This window comes from Heloderma suspectum, chromosome 1, assembly GCF_057233095.1.
Source record: "Heloderma suspectum isolate Gila_16-S chromosome 1, 16-S_ref, whole genome shotgun sequence".
Taxonomy (NCBI): domain Eukaryota; kingdom Metazoa; phylum Chordata; class Lepidosauria; order Squamata; family Helodermatidae; genus Heloderma; species Heloderma suspectum.
Genome location: NC_139458.1, coordinates 56,353,492 through 56,371,882, shown reverse-complemented (window position 1 = coordinate 56,371,882; position 18,391 = coordinate 56,353,492). Strand labels below are relative to the sequence as shown.

Sequence of the window (18,391 nt, the reverse complement as noted above, 5' to 3'; positions counted from 1 at the left end):
TGCATAGCAATGTGCCCTTACTGTATTTCAGTAACTTATCTAGGGTTTTTTTTACAGCTCTTAAGTCTCTTTTTGCATAGCAATACTGATGAGCAATGGGCTTTTTGCAATGAGTAAGGGACCTTTCAATTATGTAGGTAAAATATATCATTTAAAACTATGATTGTGATTAATTGATTATTCTGTTGTTCTTTTTTACACAGGAATCCTTGAATGTTATTGATCCTGGCTTAATGGAGCTAAATGGCACAAGTGAAGATGCACTAGAATGGGATGAAATGGATATAAGTAATAAGTTAATTAGCATTAATGAGGAATTCAATGAGCTTGATCAAGAACCGAAGCAGGATGACACAAAGATGAACTCTCCATCTGAAGCGTGTGCTAATGACAGTACAAAACAAGAGGGAAATACTAGTGTTCATGGAAATTATCTCAGCAGCCCAAGAATTACAGCATCTCCAGGCCCTCAAATCTACCAAGTGTACAGCCTCCACAATGTGGAGTTATCAGGAAAAAATAATATATCTCTCATGAAAAAGGCATTCATATCTCCCAGTCTTACAGACCCAAACATTTTAAACAAACACACAAATAAAGACACTTCATTGTCGCCCACCAAATATTTGCCAAACCTAGTGGGTAGCACCACTTTGGCAAGACCACAGAATTATATGTATCACAGTGGAAACATAAACAGGCATTCTGAGAGTCAGAATAAAATAGCCAGTGGAAGTGAGGCAGAAGCTATCAAGAATTCCAAAATCCATTTGCTAAGTGATAGTGATGGAATGCAGGATAATTCTGTAACTAACATTTCAGATTCCCAGTTAGGAAATATAGCTGATGTGATAAAACAAAATTTTAAACAGGAGAATGAGGAGAGCCATGTTACGTTCTTAAATACTTCTCAGTCAAAGTCTAGTAACAAAGCTAAAGACCTGGACACTATTACCCAACATGGGGCTGAGAATTCAGAAGAAGAGTTACAACAAGGAAAACAAAATGCCTTTACATTTTATGATTATTCATATCTTCAGGGTTCAAAGTTCAAGCTACCAATGATAATGAAACAATCAAACTCAGGAAAAGCACACAAGCAGGGCAGTTTGCTTCATGGCTTTTATTTTGATAAAGTCCCCTTATCTGAACATCAGCCTGTAGAGCTAAAAGCACATGCATCTAAAGATGAGCTTGCTTTATCAACTGCCCTGGATGATGCAGATTCCAAATGCTGTGAATTTGTGGAGGATTTGAAGAAACTAAGTGACACAACAAATCCAAAACTGTTTTCAACTTTATCTCATAGCTCTTCTTTAGACTCCCTTTCTGTAACAAATGACTTGTTTGGCCCAACTGTTTTTAGAAGTGGAGAAGGTCTTCAACGTAGCACTTCCTTGGAGAGTTGGTTAACTCCCTACAAAAGCAATGAAGATCTTTTTAGTTGTAATGATTCCGGAGACCTAAGCGGAAGTAGCGATTCTGTTGGAGAACTTAGTAAAAGGACGTTAGACCTTTTGAATCGATTAGAAAATATCCAGAGTCCTTTAGATCAAAAAATAAAGCGTAGCATCTCTGATATCACACTCCAAAGCACTTCTCAAAGAATGTCCTTAACTGGCCAGTTGTCACTGGATATTGCATCCTCTATCAATGAAGATTCACCTGCCTCTCTTACCGAGCTAAGCAGCAGTGATGACCTGTCTCTGTGCTCTGAAGATATTGTATTGCACAGAAATAAAGTCCCAGATTCAAATGCATCATTCAGAAAACATCTCAATCGGTCGGTAGCTGATGAGAGCGATGTCAACGTTAGCATGATTGTTAATGTTTCCTGTACCTCCGCTTGCACTGATGATGAAGACGACAGTGATTTGCTATCAAGTTCTACCCTCACCCTGACTGAGGAAGAGCTAGGCATTAAAGATGAAGATGATGATTCTAGTATTGCAACTGATGAGGATATTTATGACGACTGCAATTTAATTTCAGGACTCGACTACATAAAGAATGAACTCCACACTTGGATTAGACCAAAATTTCATGTGTCAAAGGAGAAGAGAAAGTGCAAACTGGATGATGAGATCCAGGGCTGTAAGAATTTAAGAAGTGACGAGATTTTGAAAGCAAAAGATTCTTTGAATATTGAGAAATTTTTGAATGATTCTATACGTAGGCTTTCAGAAAATAATGGCAACAGTAAGAACACATCAGATAGCCATGAATCAGAGACAAAAAGGCAAACTAAAAATGATGGTTTTCACGTTTCCAAAGATCAGTTAGTGGATGACATGGAGAATGGAAATGTTGCAACTACTCAACAAAGTCCAAAGGAAGAATGTATTCAGATTTCGACTGCTGCCATAAATGTTAGCAGACTTGATAGTAAAGGAAGTGAAAATGAATGTTGTATCTGTGAAGCATTTACTGATAGTTCAGATGATTCACATATGGATGGCAAGGAGTCTGTTCACCTGTCAAGTATATCCAGCTCTCAAAAAGAGTATCAAAAACATTTTGAATTTGATGGCCGTTGTATTAAAAAACCTTTTACAGAACTTGACCCTGATATAAAAGGTACAAATACACCAGATACAGCATTACTAAAATCACTGCTGAATGGCCAACAAAGCAGAACAGGAATTAGTGAATATGGTAGTGATTGCTGTGCATCTTTAAAATCAAATAAAGCAGGAAAAAATACATCAGCCAGCAGTAGTGATTCATGTTGTAACTGTGAAGCTGTTGCTTTTGATAAAAAAAATGGGGAAGATTGCTCAGTGCATAATTTTGTGATGGAGATCATTGATATGGCCTCAACAGCCTTGAAGAAGAAGTCACAGCCTGAAAGTGAGCCACCCGTTCCACATTCATTAGCACAAATCAGGGAAAAGGTTCTAGAACATTCTCACAGGCCAATTCAACTTAGAAAGGGGGATTTTTATTCTTACCTCTCACTCTCTTCTCATGATAGTGACTGTGGGGAGGTAACAAAATATGTTGAAGAAAAGAGCAGTACTCCAGTACCACTAGATTTTGCAGAAAACATTGAATGCTTTTTTGAAGCCTGTCCCGAAGAGGAAAGAGTTGAACAGCAGGTATATGTTGATAACAATGAAGCTGAAGTACGTCTGGTAAAATATGAAGGTCTGGATGTAATAGATGAACCTAAAACATCTGCTAATTGTAGTGGCTTTTCTTTCTTGAGTGTGGAGATGGACATAAATATGCCTGGCTCTATTAGCCAGATGGTATCAGATAATTTAAAGAATTCTGCTAGTGAATCTTTGGATTTGGACAACCCTAATGAACATCCAGTCTTGAATTCCCTTCCAAATAACTCTAAAGAAAATCATCCAAGACAGCCACATGGGATTGCTAAGTCTGAAGAAGATTTTGCCCCCTCTCTAAAGGCCTCAGTTGAAGCCATTCAGTTAAAGCCTGATCACTTGAAAGACAAGGATGTTTTGCACCAGGACACTAAAACTCTTACATGTGAAGAAAACCTCCTGCATCTTCACAAAGAAAGGCACATAAATACACAGAGGTAGATGCAACCTCCCTGGACACGCACACATTATTTCATAAACAGGTAGGTACTGAACATTGTGAGGCCTGAGCATTACTTATTGCTGATAGGATCATATAATGAAACAAAATTTGGAGAGTTTGTGAGTACATCATAATATTGTGTTTCTTGAATTTAATTACAGAACAGCAACCATTCAGAGTTATTTTTTTCTTTTCATTTAGAGTCAGGTATAGATGTCCAAAGGTAAAACTTTTTTTTTTTTTTTTGCATCAGCTGAGATTGCCAAATATCATGCATTTAAATCACAGCTTTTATTTTGTTAAGATGCATGAAAGCTGGAACTGATCCTTACCTGATTACTTTTAACATCTATTTATTTAGCTTCTGATTTAACATCTATTTAAATCACTAACAGCAGCTATATAAACACTATTTCAGCTGATGCATTCATTTTGTACTTGGATATCTGTACTCAAGTGCAAACGTGAAGTATGGTCAAGGCCTTAATTCAACTTGTTGATGTCTGTGCACCAATGTTCTCTGCCCACATGAGCTTCAATGGAATATTTACTTCAATATTTACTTCATTGGAGTGGCAACTCTGTGCACACGTACCTTTGTACAAAGACACCTGCCCTCTAAATTTAATTGAATTAGGATGCCCATATGTGCAGGACATCCATATGAGCATTGCTGTGGAATCCCAGGTCAGGGCACTGTTTATGTCAACACAGTGAGAAGAAAATGTCTGCTTCAAACTATGGGATATGTGTTTTCACTGAATTCTAAGGATCCCTTCCCCCCACTGTAAGAGCTTAGTTGATACTTTAACTTCATCTCTCATGCTATGGGAAATGAATTAGAGGCAATCTATCCTAATTTGTTAACTTATTCAAATAACAGTTATTATACTTAACTATGCTAAAGATTATCTTTTTGGTGGCAGATTGTTTATTTTTTTGATGAGCCTAATTACTGATTTTCCAAAGGTAATTTACATTTATTACTAATACATCTCTTAAAATGTGACAGATAAATGTTGTTCCCATAAGTGTATTATGAAAAAAGTTACTATTTAAAAACACATTATTTAATTTGAAAGATAAATGGCAAACACCATTATTTTTTTTCCTGGAGCACCTGTGCTGTAAGCTCATTAAAATGTGTGATTTTATGTGGAGCTGTGATACTTAAGAGAAAAATTATCTATGGTATATGTATACCCTAAAAATAAACTCAGTTCGCAAAGGTGACAGTATGCATATTTACTAACGTATCTCTACTAATTTCATATGATTTCTGCTCCAGCTGCAAGCCAGAATAAAGCTGTTGTGAGCAAATATATTTTACTGCTGAATGTATCTCAGTTATAATTTCATTCCTTTATCAGTGTGGCATAAAATTGACCATTAAAGGAAAATAATAGCAGTTCTGTAAGGAGCTTCAGAAAGTTCTGTGCTGGGAGTGATAATTCTATCCTCTCATTCTGTGTGCTGCTTATTGGCAGAGATACTTTAATACTGTACAATTCTGTTTCCCCATGGAGATGAGAGCTTGCAAAGAATAACACAAAACAGAGATCATGCTTTTGCTGTTGTCATCATCACTGATATATATGACCCATGACCTTCCCCACCTGTAAAACTTTATTTTAAGGAACATAGGAAGCTGCCTTATAACAGGTCAGACTGTTTCTTCATCTAGTCCAGTATTATTTGTTCTGACTAGGGGTGCACGAACGCCACTTACCTGGTCTCGCAGCTTGCTTTGCGGTGGGGGGGAGGCACTTTGCTGCTCCCCCCGAAGTTCAGGCCGGGGGGGGGAGGCTTCCCTCCTCGCCCGGCCGAAATTCAGGCCGGGGGGGAGGCTTCCCGCCTTGCCCGGCCAAAATTCAGGCCAGGGAGGAGGCGCCTTGCCTCGCCCGGCCGCGAAATAAAAAGTTAAAAAAAACCAAAAAAACTGACTTTGCAAATCTAGCCGTGATAGGCTACATTAATCGTCATGTAGCCTATCACGGGGGCGTTGTTTTTTTTTTTTTTTACTTTTATTGGAATGGCGGAGGCGGCAGCTGGTCGAAAGACCGGCTGCTGTCTCTGCCCCTGTCGAAGACCTGCCGAACCACCGCCGGGACCCGCCACCGGGAGGGACATTCGGGAAAGGTAAGTCCCATCCTGGGGGGGGCGGGGGGGTGGAGAATTTCTCCCCGAAACTACTTCGGGGGGCCGAATACGTTGGCACTAGGCCCTCCAAAGTTTCGGGGAGAAATTCTCCCCCATCCCTAGTTCTGACTGTTAGAAGCCCCTATGGTCTTAGGCAGAGGCCCTTCCCATCACCTGCTATCTACTTCTTTTAACTGAAGATGCCAGGGATTGAATCATTGACCCCCTACATACATGTGCTTTACCACTGAGCTATGTCCCCTCCCCAAAGGTACAGTCTCCCCAGGGGCCTGTTTCCATGACTGATTTACTCTGAACTGGCTGCGTGTGAAGGCTGTTAGGAATACATGATGTTGTGGCCATCCAGCAGCTACCCCAGAGGTTATCGTGGGAAAAAAAAGGATTTCCTGAGACTAGGGATGGCGGAGAATTCCGCCACGGACCCCCGGGGTTCTTGGCGGAATGGAACAATCCCCCTCGCCACCCCGCGAAACCTCCCCGGGACAGAACCTACCTTTTGTTGGCTGTCCGCAGGTGTGAATGGCGGCCCCGGTCTTGCGGCCGCCATTTCCCTCGCTCCGTTAGCCATGATAGGCTACGTAAGTATTTACGTAGCCTATCACGGCAAAGAACAGGGACGAAAATAGCATCTGCTACGCCATTTGCATCCCTGCTCTTTTTTGTGATAGGCTACGTAAATATATACGTAGCCTATCACGGCTAACGCAGGGACTCAAATGGTGGCCGCTGCGTCATTTGCGTCCCTGCGTTGCCGTGATAGGTTACGTATATGTTTACGTAGCCTATCACGGCAAAGAGCAGGGACACAAGTGGTGTATTACGGCAACGCAGGGACGCAATTGGTGGCTGCAATGGCAGCCACCATTTGCGGCCGCGGCCCAGCAGCAGACAGAGGTCCAGCTGCAGGTAGCCCCAGCCGGCGGCTCTGCGGACTCGCCGCAGAGCAGAGACGGCCAGGGAGGATTCCGGGGGGAGGGAAGGATCACCTCCCCCCCCACTGCGGATCCCCAGAACAGAGCCAGGTAAGTGATCTACCCACCCCTACCTGAGACTGCTTATAGTCTGATTCTTTTCCTTAATTCGGCTTGTTGCCACTTCTGTTGTGGTGTACACCAACCCGTCATGTTTATTCCAGTGTATTAGCCCTGCCGAGAGGTGTGCCTTTCACCATGACCCCGGTCAAGGAGTGTTTCCCCAATGTTTTCCCCACCTGCACTTCCCTGATGTTTCTGCCATTTCCCCACTCACCACCAGGGTTCTTTTTTTAAAAAAAGGAAAGGATTAAACCGAAACAGCACTTTAGTGCTATGTTGTGAACCAGAAGTAAGCACTCCCCATTCACCAGCCACCAACTGTATGAATGTTGGACACTTAAAGCCGTTACACTATCAGGGGCTAAGGCTTATACTACTAAAAGAGCCGTGGGGTGGTGTACATATATAAGTTCCTGGCCAGATCACAGTTCTAGAGGTAGTTACTGGATTTTTCAAAAACAAGTCCTGCCAGGCGAATCTGATCTCATTTTTTGATCAAGTCACCTCCCTTGTGGACCGTGGGAATGCTGTAGACATCATATACCTCGACTTCAGCAAAGCTTTCGACAAAGTGCCCCATGATATCCTGATGAGCAAACTAGCTCAAAGTGGGCTAGATGGAACAACAATCTGGTAGATCCACAGTTGGCTACAGAATCGGACTCAAAGAGTGCTTATCAATGGGACCTTCTCAAACTGGGGAGAGGTAACGAGTGGGGCACCGCAGGGCTCAGTCCTGGGCCCAGTGCTCTTCCACATTTGTATTAATGACTTGGAGGAGGAGGTGCAGGGAACGCTGATCAAATTTGCAGATGACACCAAATTGGGCGGGATAGCTAATACTTTGGAAGACAGAAACAAAATTCAAAGTGATCTGGATAGACTGGAGTGCTGGGCAGAAAACAACAGAATGACATTTAATAGGGTTAAATGCCAAGTTCTGCACCTAGGAAAAAGAAACCAAAGGCACAGTTACAAGATGGGGAATACTTGGCTCAAAAATATTACAAGCGAGAAGGAACTTGGAATTGATGTCGATCACAAGCCGAATATGAGCCAACAATGTGATGTGGCTGCAAAAAAGGCCAATGCTATTTTGGGCTGCATTAACAGAAGCATAGCTTCCAAATCCCGGGAAGTACTAGTTCCCCTCTACTCAGCACTGGTTAGGCCTCATCTGGAGTACTGTGTCCAGTTCTGGGCACCACACTTGAAGAAGGATGCAGACAAGCTGGAGAGGGTTCAGAGGAGGGCAACAAAGATGATCAGGGGACTGGAAACAAAGCCCTATGAGGAGAGACTGAAAGAACTGGGCATGTTTAGCCTTGAGAAGAGAAGACTGAGGGGAGATATGATAGTGCTCTTCAAGTCCTTGAAAGGTTGTCACAGAGAGGAAGGCCAGGATCTCTTCTCCATCACCCCAGAGTGCAGGACACAGAATAATGGGCTCAAGTTACAGGAAGCCAGATTCCAGCTGAACATCAGGACAAACTTCCTGACTGTTAGAGCAATACGACAATGGAACCAATTCCCTAGGGAGGTGGTGGGCTCTCCCACACTGGAGGCGTTCAAGACGAAGCTGGACAGCCATCTGTCAGGGATGTTCTGACTTGGATTCCTGCATTGAGCAGAGGGTTGGACTCGATGGCCTTGTAGGCCCCTTCCAACCCTACTATTCTATGATTCTTTGATTCTATGAATCCTCAGTTAGAAGGCATCACTATCACTTGACAGCGAAAAAAGTCCCAGTTCTCCAGCAGCATCTCTACCCCCCCTCGCTATCTCATTGTAACACTACTGTGCATTTCTTCCATCAATGTGAATACCCCCCTATGGCAGTAACTCGCTATCACTCAATGGTGAAATAGCACTAATACGCATTTGTGCTATTGCACAACAGCACAATAACACGTTAGTTCAGGGGGGTCCTGAACTTTTGTAGTCAATGAGGTTTGTTCCCGAAAGTGCACTATCACACATTTGCGCTATCACATGATAGCACTATGTCACGATAGCACATTTATTCAGGGGTGCCTGCTAATGCAGAAGCCTGGTATTTAGAGGGAAAGGGGAAAAAATGGGTGGAATCGGGCATAGGTCTGGGAAGTCTACTCAGAGGGAACTCCCATTGCGGTCAATGAGGTTTGTTCCTAAATTTATTGAGATTGCCATTAAGCCAAAAACACTTAAGTACACCCAGGGTACATCATGTATTCATCTGGTGAAATGCATAGTCACTCCCCTAATGGCTGTGAAGCGCTATTTCCAAAGCTGACTGTCTCTGCTGTTTGGTTCAAGGCTTTTTGGGAGTAATTAATGCCAGCTTCAATCCTTTGCATCATCGCCTAACCGGAACTTCAGGGGGCAGGAGAAAGGGGAGTAGAGCCTGGAGGGGGAAGCCTCTCTTATTGGTCGAGCAGCCCCTGCCAGTCTGATGATGTTCACTTCCAATCTCCCCACCCCACTCAGAAGTATGTTTCTGTCAGTGACTTATAATGGTGCAGTGCAGTCCTTCATGGAGCTCTGTGCGGAACCATGCCGATTCCATGAAAAATCCAGTATTCCTTCGTTTCCTTCACCTTTCCGTTGTCGTGGAAACATGGCCCAGCTCTTCTTTTGCAACAGGGCTAAAACTGACCAACTTTGGGGCATATAGGCATACAGAAGCATGATTCCACTCACAGATCACCCTTCTAGGTAATTGACACCAGTATTAATGTGATTTATCCTGTTGTTGTTGTTGTTGTTGTTGTATTTAGCCTCAATCACATATAGCAGCAAATTGTTCCTGAATGCCTCATTTAAACTGAATAGAAATTGTTATTTTATATTTCCTTATCTTGGGTTAAATCCAACATGGTGCTACTGGAGGTCGACTAGCACTATGGGACTTTCTCCCACTCTTTTCCCTTGTAACCCTCTGTGCTGCCTGAAAATCTGCTTTGGAGAGTTTCTCAGCCCTCTGGCATGTGGAATCATCCTCCCCTCCTGGTCCCACTGATGGAACTGGTTCCGCCAGTGGAATGACACCACTGGATACAAGCCAATATATCTGCACAAGCACAGATGTTCAAAATACATACAGTCCAAAAGTGAGGGTTTTTTTAGTTATTAAAAGCCCATTCCAAGTTTTAAGAACAGATATGCTCGAAACTTTACAATAACGTGTGAGGTTCTTTTTCAAAGCCTATGCTTTTTACTATTTTGTGCAAACATCATTTTCTATTTAAAAAAAAGAGAGAGAGGTAAGTGACAGCAAATAAGTTCAAAGGAGAAGGTAACTGGATAGATCCAGCTATTTCCACTTAATTTGGAAGGCATATAATGCAAGCCTGGAGTGCCTCCTAGGAAATGCTCGAGAAAGGTACTTTGTACTGATCCCTTAGCTATATTCTGTCAGTTATTTCTTCATAATCCTCATCATAAGCTTCAATCCTTTGTTGCATAGGTTAACCCTAAACTCCAGGCCAGAAAAATTCTACATTGTGAAAAATTACTCATTACTCTAATTAAGAACTAAATTTTAATGCAGTATTAAATGCAGTCTCTTATATTTATGGATTGTTTGTGAGAGTCCGCTTACCTTTTTGTTTTACTCTTAAGGAAAGTATACATGATACTTAAATAGGTTGTGGCTCTGTTTATGTAACCTGTGTAACCTACTCACACCCCAAGCCTTGGAAGTAAGTCCCCCTGATTTTAATGGGACTTATTTCCATGTAATGGGTTTAGGACTGGAGATTATATTGGTTGGTTGGCCTTTATCGAGTCATGCATTCCTATTGATTGGTACACTTTCAAAAGGTAGAGAAGGTAAGTTCACAGGCACCTGAAAGGATGGGATTGAGGGAAAAGGTCAAACTTGATTATTTCCCTTGTGCCTTTTGAAACTAAATCTTGTTTTATAAAAATCAATGAAGTTTCCACATCAATAAAAAGATACCTCTCTGATAGTGACTTAAACTCCAGGCAATGAAAAATTGTTGCTCATATACAGCCATTTTTGCATATAAGGACATTGATATGAGATCATAGAATAGCTATTTTTGGTTGCTCTGGAAAAGCTTGTTTTTGCAAATGAAAATGTACTTTATGTAACATGCTATTACTTTTTTCTTTCCTTTTAGAAACTTGGCCGCATTTCAGGTGCAGACTTATCCTCCAAACCCTGGGATGACCTCTAATTCCATTGTATCACTGCCTTTTGTTACACTTGACTCCCAAGATAAATTTTCTTTCCAAATGTGATTTGTCCATGTTGGCTTTGTGACCAGGATGCATATGCTGGTCCTATTTCAATTATAATTTTGCTTTGTAGCAAAACCATTTGCTTTCATATGGATTCTCTCCCAAGCTACCTCTTAACAACCTACCCTTCCAACTGGTATGCCTCTGTATGATTTCTCACCCACTACATTTTTTTTTTAAGATTTTGCAGTGCCACAGAATATATGATTATTCTGGATCACCATTTCAGAACTGTAAATGTCATTATTCTCCTATTTTGTGTATTAAATTTGGTATTTTATGTGTATAATGCATATTGTTTATTGGAAGTATTTTATGTTTTGGATGGACGTTTTATTTGATTGCAGCAAAGGGAAAAGAATTGTTCCTGATTCAACATAACTGAAGTTACACAAAATAAATACAAATTTATCCATTTGTTTTAAAAGAATTAATCTATGCAACACTTCAAGGAACAGCTACATAGTGTTGTATATTAAGAACTGTTAACATTCTACTGAATTAAGTACAACATTTTGGTTTTCTACTATGCTTCTTGAGGTGGTAATCAGAAAAATATCCCACATTTTTAAAAATTGTGCCTTGCTGTATTTCTTATACCATTTATTAAAAAGCTGCTTTCACAGTAAAATTATGTTGGTTTGAAGGAAGGAAATAGCAAGGTGTGAATAATTTCTGTATATATGTATAACCAAGTGCAAACATTGATGTATAATGACAGTATAAAATGCTTTAATGTTTGTGATGCTCAGTGGTGTGGAAAACATAAGCCTTAAAACCACTAGATTGCATGATAATTAGAACTGGCATAATAAATGTAGTTTACTGGGGAAAATTCAGAACTGGCTCTCATTTACCTGCATCTTGTTTGAAAGTAGGTATTTCCATACTTATAAGGTCCTGACAGGTTCTGTGTACGTCTGTATGAGTGTACAGGAATAACTATGTCTGTATACAATGCAGACACCGAAGATGTGCATAAAACATCCTCCTTTTACATTTCAATAATATTGTTTTAAAATATACATGTGATAGAAGCCTGAGATCATCCTGTTATTGGACAATGAAGAATGAACACATGCACACACACACTATATGTACAATGTCAGATTCCGATTCAATAAACAAGGAAGTCTCTGAGTTCAGCTACTTCCAATAGGGCAGGAAGAGGACTTTGACTGTCCCAGAACCTCACCCTATCCCTAACTTGTCTCCCATTCCAGCCATAAGAAGCCCATTTGGAGACATTCCAATCACCAGCAGAAGCCACATGCAAGGAAGCTATCTACAAATAGAAACCTGAAAAAAATGTCTGGGTCCAGGAGGTTGACGGAAGGTCCAGCATCCTGAGGGAACCCACTTCTATCCCCTGTGCTGATCAGTCAACCAATGGAAGTGGATCCCTCCTGACATGTTGGAATTGGGATGCTTATCTCTTCCCCACCCCCTTGTCCCACATCAGTCATTTCTTCACCAACAACTACCACCACTCCATCAGAATAAGTTTCACACCTGAGATTTATTTCCTCGTTGCAAGTCACAACTGAACAAAATGGCTTTTAGCTGTCCCAGCCCCACTTACTCATCACCAAAAGAGAGAACACCGATCTCCATAACGTTTACATATGCCAATGTGTACGTACAGATGCAAATGTAAAAATAATTGCTATAATGTAAATTTAAATACAATACATCTTGCCATAGTGGGGAAGATTATGACCAGTCTGCTCTCCAGGTGTTAACTGTTGATGGGCTCTTCCCTACTCTCCCTTCTTAGGCTTCTTTGTCTTTAAACCTAACTTGGACTGGACAGCCCTCCAAATAGAAGACGCCTCCAAATAGAGGACTGTCCTCTGTAAAGTAGGACACATGCCTATCTTACCCCCATAGCTTCAGCAAATACAAAGCAGGTCTTCTATCACAGAAGCAAAGTCCCCTTCCTGTTGGAGAAATTTCTACTGCAGATGACAAAAATGGCAGAGGCTTTTTATGCCTATTAAAGTAACCAGTAAAGTAAAATTCCATGTACCCATTAGTTTGTTGAATCCCTGCTGCATTGGATTAATAGGCACAAACTGGAAATTTTGAGGTGTAAATATAGTCACAACTTCTAATGCTGTCTGCCTTGCTTCTTGAACGACTTTCAAAGGTTATGAATTTCCTACATGGACAGCATTGTTGTGTATGGAAAAGCACGAAAAACATGTAGATAAATGCATTGCTCACCTACACATTTGTTGCATGTACATGCCGTGAAATAGATGTATGTGTGATAAACTCTCATGTATGATGACCTATAGGTGCTTTTCATGCTTCTTGCTATACTTCAGTACAAAGCTGAGTGGCAGATGCAGTGCTTAGATGTGAATCACAAGTGTAAATCAGCTTGAAAACATAAACAATATGAAGTTGGTGTCAGCACACAAATGTATAAATGACTGAAATGAATTCAAAAGTTTGAACTTAAAGTATACACAAATGTTGTATTAAAGTTGAAATTTCAAAATGAAACACTGAAACTTTTGTAATAAGACTTGAGATCTTAGGGGTCTGAATTCAAATTTTGCTGAATCCAACATCAAATTACATTTTAAGATTGTAAACCCAGATACTGCATTGATTTCACACTCCAGCTCTATTTTATTAGACAACCTTTAGACCATTCAAACGTACACTTTAATTGGAAAGTGACTTACTATTTTATTTGCTTTTCTTTTTGCAATGTTGTCAGATTAGATCTGAATGACTGGGAAGTCTGAACATGTGTTAAACCAAATTGCTTGCAGGAACAATACAACATTTTTTCTGAAATAGCTACAAGTTGCCAGCACAATTGTGGCTTGAATATGGAATTGGAAACAAAGTTCCAACCCAGCAAAAGTATATATATATTGGAAAATCAGCATTAGCATAGTTTATTCCACACATAAATTCTATCCAGTCACTTACAAATAATTCATGCTGTGTACATCATTCAATGTTTTGAAGAAACACTGAACCATATAATACTTAGGTAACAAGGTAGGTGAAAATACAGACCAACCTGGCATAAGGCCTCTTCCTATTTGTCCACCTCATCCAATATTGTCTGCTTTGACCGGCAGCAGCTTTCCAGGGTCTCAGGCAGAGGTCTTTCCCACCACCTGCCGCCTGATGAGATGCTGAGGAGTGAACCTGGGATCTTCTGCATGCAACTGAGTCAAGGTCCATCAAGGCATTAACCAAGGTAAACTGACCACACTGAATCACACCCATCTTTAATGATCATGCTCCAACCAAAGAGGAACCAGAGGAAAAGACAAAGACAGGAAAGCTCGTGGTGTTAAAAGGAAAGGTGCTATATTAAGTCTACCTCATCGGAAGCTGCCTTATACTGAGAGAGATTGTTGGTTGATCTAGCCCAGTATTCTTAATACTGACTGGCAGCAACTCTCCAGAATTTCAGGCCAGAATTTTTCCTAGCCCTACCTGGAGATGCTATGGGTTGAACCTGGTGCCTTCTATATGCAAAGCATGTGTTCTGCCACTGAGCTACAGCCCAGCGTAAACCTCCAAGGGTTTATCAGTGGGTCCTGAGAGATGAAAAATTCCTGGACATGTGGAAACAGGATGCAGTGCCTCAGTGGGATGGGAAATGTACTCTGCACATGCTCAAGTCATCTCTGTGCTTTGCTATTAGTTGACATGGTGCAATACTGAACCCTGACCTTTGCAATGGTTCTAGAGTAGTTCCCTGCCTCACATTGAGCTCAGTGGGTAATACAAAGTTCACTTACACAGACAACACAAAGTTCAAGTTATGCCAGATCATCTAGACAATTTGCCATTTTAAAAATATGGTCTGGGCTGCAGTTTTGAGCCAGGAAACATCCATACATGCTTGTAAAATACGATACAACCACTCTTATTTTCTCGTCACATATGATAAATAACTGGCACCATCAGATATTCATTGCAAAAATATCCTTGCATCCTAATTGCCTTAATAGTTCAATCAAATGTGTTCTAAACTTTGTTTGTATTATGATGGGATTATTGCGTCTAATCCAAGGTGGTTTGCTTTTTAATATGGCAAACAGGACACAAGAGACGTATTTCTAGGGATTTCATCATGTCAACTAATGTACGGAAGTCACTTACCTTTTCGCAGCTTCGATTCGCAGTGGGGGGGAGGCGCTCCGTCCCTCCCACTGGAATCCTCCCTGGCCGGCTCTGCTCCACAGTGGCTCCATGGAGCCGCTGGCCAGGGCCATCCGCAGCCGGAGTTCCGGTCACGGCCGGCTACTGCAGCTGCCATTGCATCCTGCCTAGGGATGGCGGAGAATTTCTCCACGAATCTCGGGGAGGCCGAATGCCAACGCATTCGGCCCCCCGAAATTGTTGGTGAAATTCTCCGCCACCCCCCCGGTATGGGACTTACCTCCCTCGAATGTCCCTTTCGGCAGCAGGTCCCAGTGGGAGTTCGGCGGCGGTTTGTCGGGGGCGGCGGCCGGTCTTCTGACCGGCTGCTGCCGCCGCCATTACAAAATAAAGTAAAAAAAAAACACCAACACCCGTGATAGGCTACGTAACGATTTACGTAGCCTATCATGGCTAGATTTCCAAAGTCAGCCGTGATAGGCTATGTAAATTGTTATGTAGCCTATTACGGGTGACTTTGAAAAAAAAAGCGCGTATGCAAATGGCGGCGCCCATAGGCGCCGCCATTTGTGTTCCTTATTTGGTCCCGGTAGTTTACGTAAAGATTTACGTAGACTACGGCAAAAATAAGGGCAACGCAAATAGCAAATTTGCGTACGTGCTTTTTTTTTTCCCCCAAAGTCACCCGTGATAGGCTACATAACGATTTACGTAGCCTATCACGGCTGACTTTGGAAATCTAGCCGTGATAGGCTACGTAAATCGTTACGTAGCCTATCACGGGTGTTTTCTTTCCCACTTTTTTATTTCGCGGCCGGGGAGACGGGGCGCTTCTCCCCGGCCTGAATTTCGGCCAGGTGAGGCGGGTCGCCTCCCCCCCCCGGCCTGAACTTCGGGGGGAGAACCGAAGCGCCTCCCCCCCACCGCGAAGCAAGCTGCGGGACCAGGTAAGTGCCTTTCGTACATCCCTAGTCCTGCCAGGCTGCCTTTACTGCATGGCTTTATTTGCATGGCTGCCTTTACTGTGATAGTTACTTACGTAGTCTATCACGGAAAGAGCAGCGGCACAAATGGCGTAGCGGCCGTCGTTTGCGCCCCTGCTCTTTGCCGTGATAGGCTATGTAAACACTTATGTAGCCTATCATGGCAGCCTGGTAGGACGCATAGCGGCCGCCATTTGCAGCCCGAGCAGCCGGCCGAGAGACCAGCTGCCGCCGCCGGGGCCACCGCCGCTGGAGCCGCCTCCAGCAGAACATCCGTCCCAGGTAAGCTTCGTCCCGGGGGGGATTCCGTGGGGTGGCGGGGGGTGGGAGGCCATTCTGCCACGGGTTTCGGGGGGCCGAATGCCAGTGCATTTGGCCTCACTGAAATCCGTGGCGGAATTCTCTGCCATCCCTACGTATTTCTCAGCTGCTGACATTGTGGCAAGAATCAAAGATTGCCCCTTTAGGTCCCTTAGGTTGCTACATTCATACCAGTCCCAGTTGATTAGTGGTGCTTTTGGCAATGTCTCACTAGATGTAGCTTTTAGAAGTGTTTCCCCCTCATACTCAGCGACTGTTTTCAAGGGCTTATCTAATTACAAAATAATATTTTTCTCTGTGTTTTGTGCCAATGTCTTGTCTGCCCTGATTTTTCTTTAATTTTGATTTTTAAAAGCTTTTTGGATACACAGTTTGCTATGGCACAGTTTTGCATCTCTGAATACAACTGTAGACACAATTCTTTGCCTCAGAAAAGTGAGCTATACTAAAATGGGAGAGCTCATGTAACTTCCACAGTTGTTGGACATTGCTCAGTTTTATTTTCCTATATTGAATACAAAGAGACACCTGGACCTTGTGTTTCCAGATTATTTCCGATCCCTAGCTATTGAGCAGCAGCAATTTATAGGCACCATTTTGCAGAAGCAGATTTGAGAAGGAGAGGAGTAAAGGGTCATAGGAATGCAAAACTGAGAAATAAAGGCCCAAACAGATGCAGTAAGTGTGTGTGTGTGTGTGTGTGTATATTTCCATTTAAAGTATTTTTACTTTAAATCCCACTCCTCAGCCAAACAAGCCTCCCAGAGCGGCTTACAATCAATCCATCCATTGTTAGTCACTCACTTGATTCTACTGCATATAACCATAGTTTCTTACAATTTGCAACACCAACAAAAAATGATCTATCAAAACAGTCCCTGCATGCAAGCTTACGCTCTAAAAAGACACAACACAAGGATAAAGGGATGGGGAGGGAAGAGGAAAATATTAAATGGGGGTGGTGGAATGGCCATGCTTTCTCTCCCATCTTCCGGGGCATGGGGCCAGCTAGGCCAACCGGAGCAAGATCTGATGTTCTCTTTGCCTGCTCCTGTCTCCCTCACTCCTCCCTTCCTCTTCAATCTGCCTTTCACCACATATTTTTCTTTAAAGTAGCTGCAGCTCCTGCTAATTTGGCTGGGATAGGAAGACTGAGGGAGGGGGTGTTTGGCCCAACCTATCCACCCCCAGCAGCATTTCTCCTATCTATTTAATAACACACCTACCTGCCAAAATAGCACTCAAGGGAGCTAGCAATCATAAAAAACAGATCAAAAACAAAAATTTAGTTAAAACATAACATAAAAACAGATCCATTAAAACACAATTAAAAACACAATAGTAAAAGAAATAAAAACAGCCCCCCACCAGCTAAGACCCCTGTCAGCAGCAGACCAGCTTAGATCCCAAACGCCTGCCTGAATAAGAATGTCTTTCCCTCAGTCATATGCACACAAACTAAGACTGCCATTAGTTCCATAGGGGTGTGGGGGTGGGGAATACAGGTGCTACGACAGCCCTTATTTACCCCATGGACATTTGTAGCCGCTGTCATTATAAACAGCAAAATAATTAGGCCTGGGCTGAAATATTCAGCCTGGGTTTTTTTCCTCACATGGTGGGTGGGAGGATGAACACCCTCCCAAAAGATCAGAGGAGTGGCTGTGGGTTTGAGGGTGGGTGAAGCTTTGAAGGCAGGGTTCTTTTCTTTTTCACACTTTATACAAAGGTTGTCCACCTGGGCATCCATATTTTTCCCATAACAATCCTGAGAACAATGCTACATCATCATATATAGTGCCATTCCCAGGAGCGTTCTAGTGCTCGTTTTCCAAGGGCTTAGCAGCCAGGTTGCTGAGCACCCAAGCTACCGCTTAGAGCTGGTTTAGCTTTGTTTCAGATTTGTGTGGGAGAGGGAAAAGCCCTCACTATCTCAGCAGTGTAAGCAACCTC

The 18,391-nt window shown here is 42.3% G+C and overlaps 1 protein-coding gene across 1 annotated transcript in view; it reads left to right on the top strand.

The window, feature by feature from the left end:
* AKAP6 (A-kinase anchoring protein 6) overlaps positions 1-13,496 on the top strand; it is a 332,898-nt gene extending 319,402 nt beyond the window's left edge. The window contains exons 13-14 of the mRNA XM_084827230.1: positions 204-3,592; positions 10,874-13,496. Coding sequence (XP_084683356.1) covers positions 204-3,551 — 3,348 coding nt within the window. The 3' untranslated portion in view covers positions 3,552-3,592; positions 10,874-13,496. The remainder of the gene's footprint in view (positions 1-203; positions 3,593-10,873) is intronic.
* Positions 13,497-18,391: the final 4,895 nt, after the last annotated feature.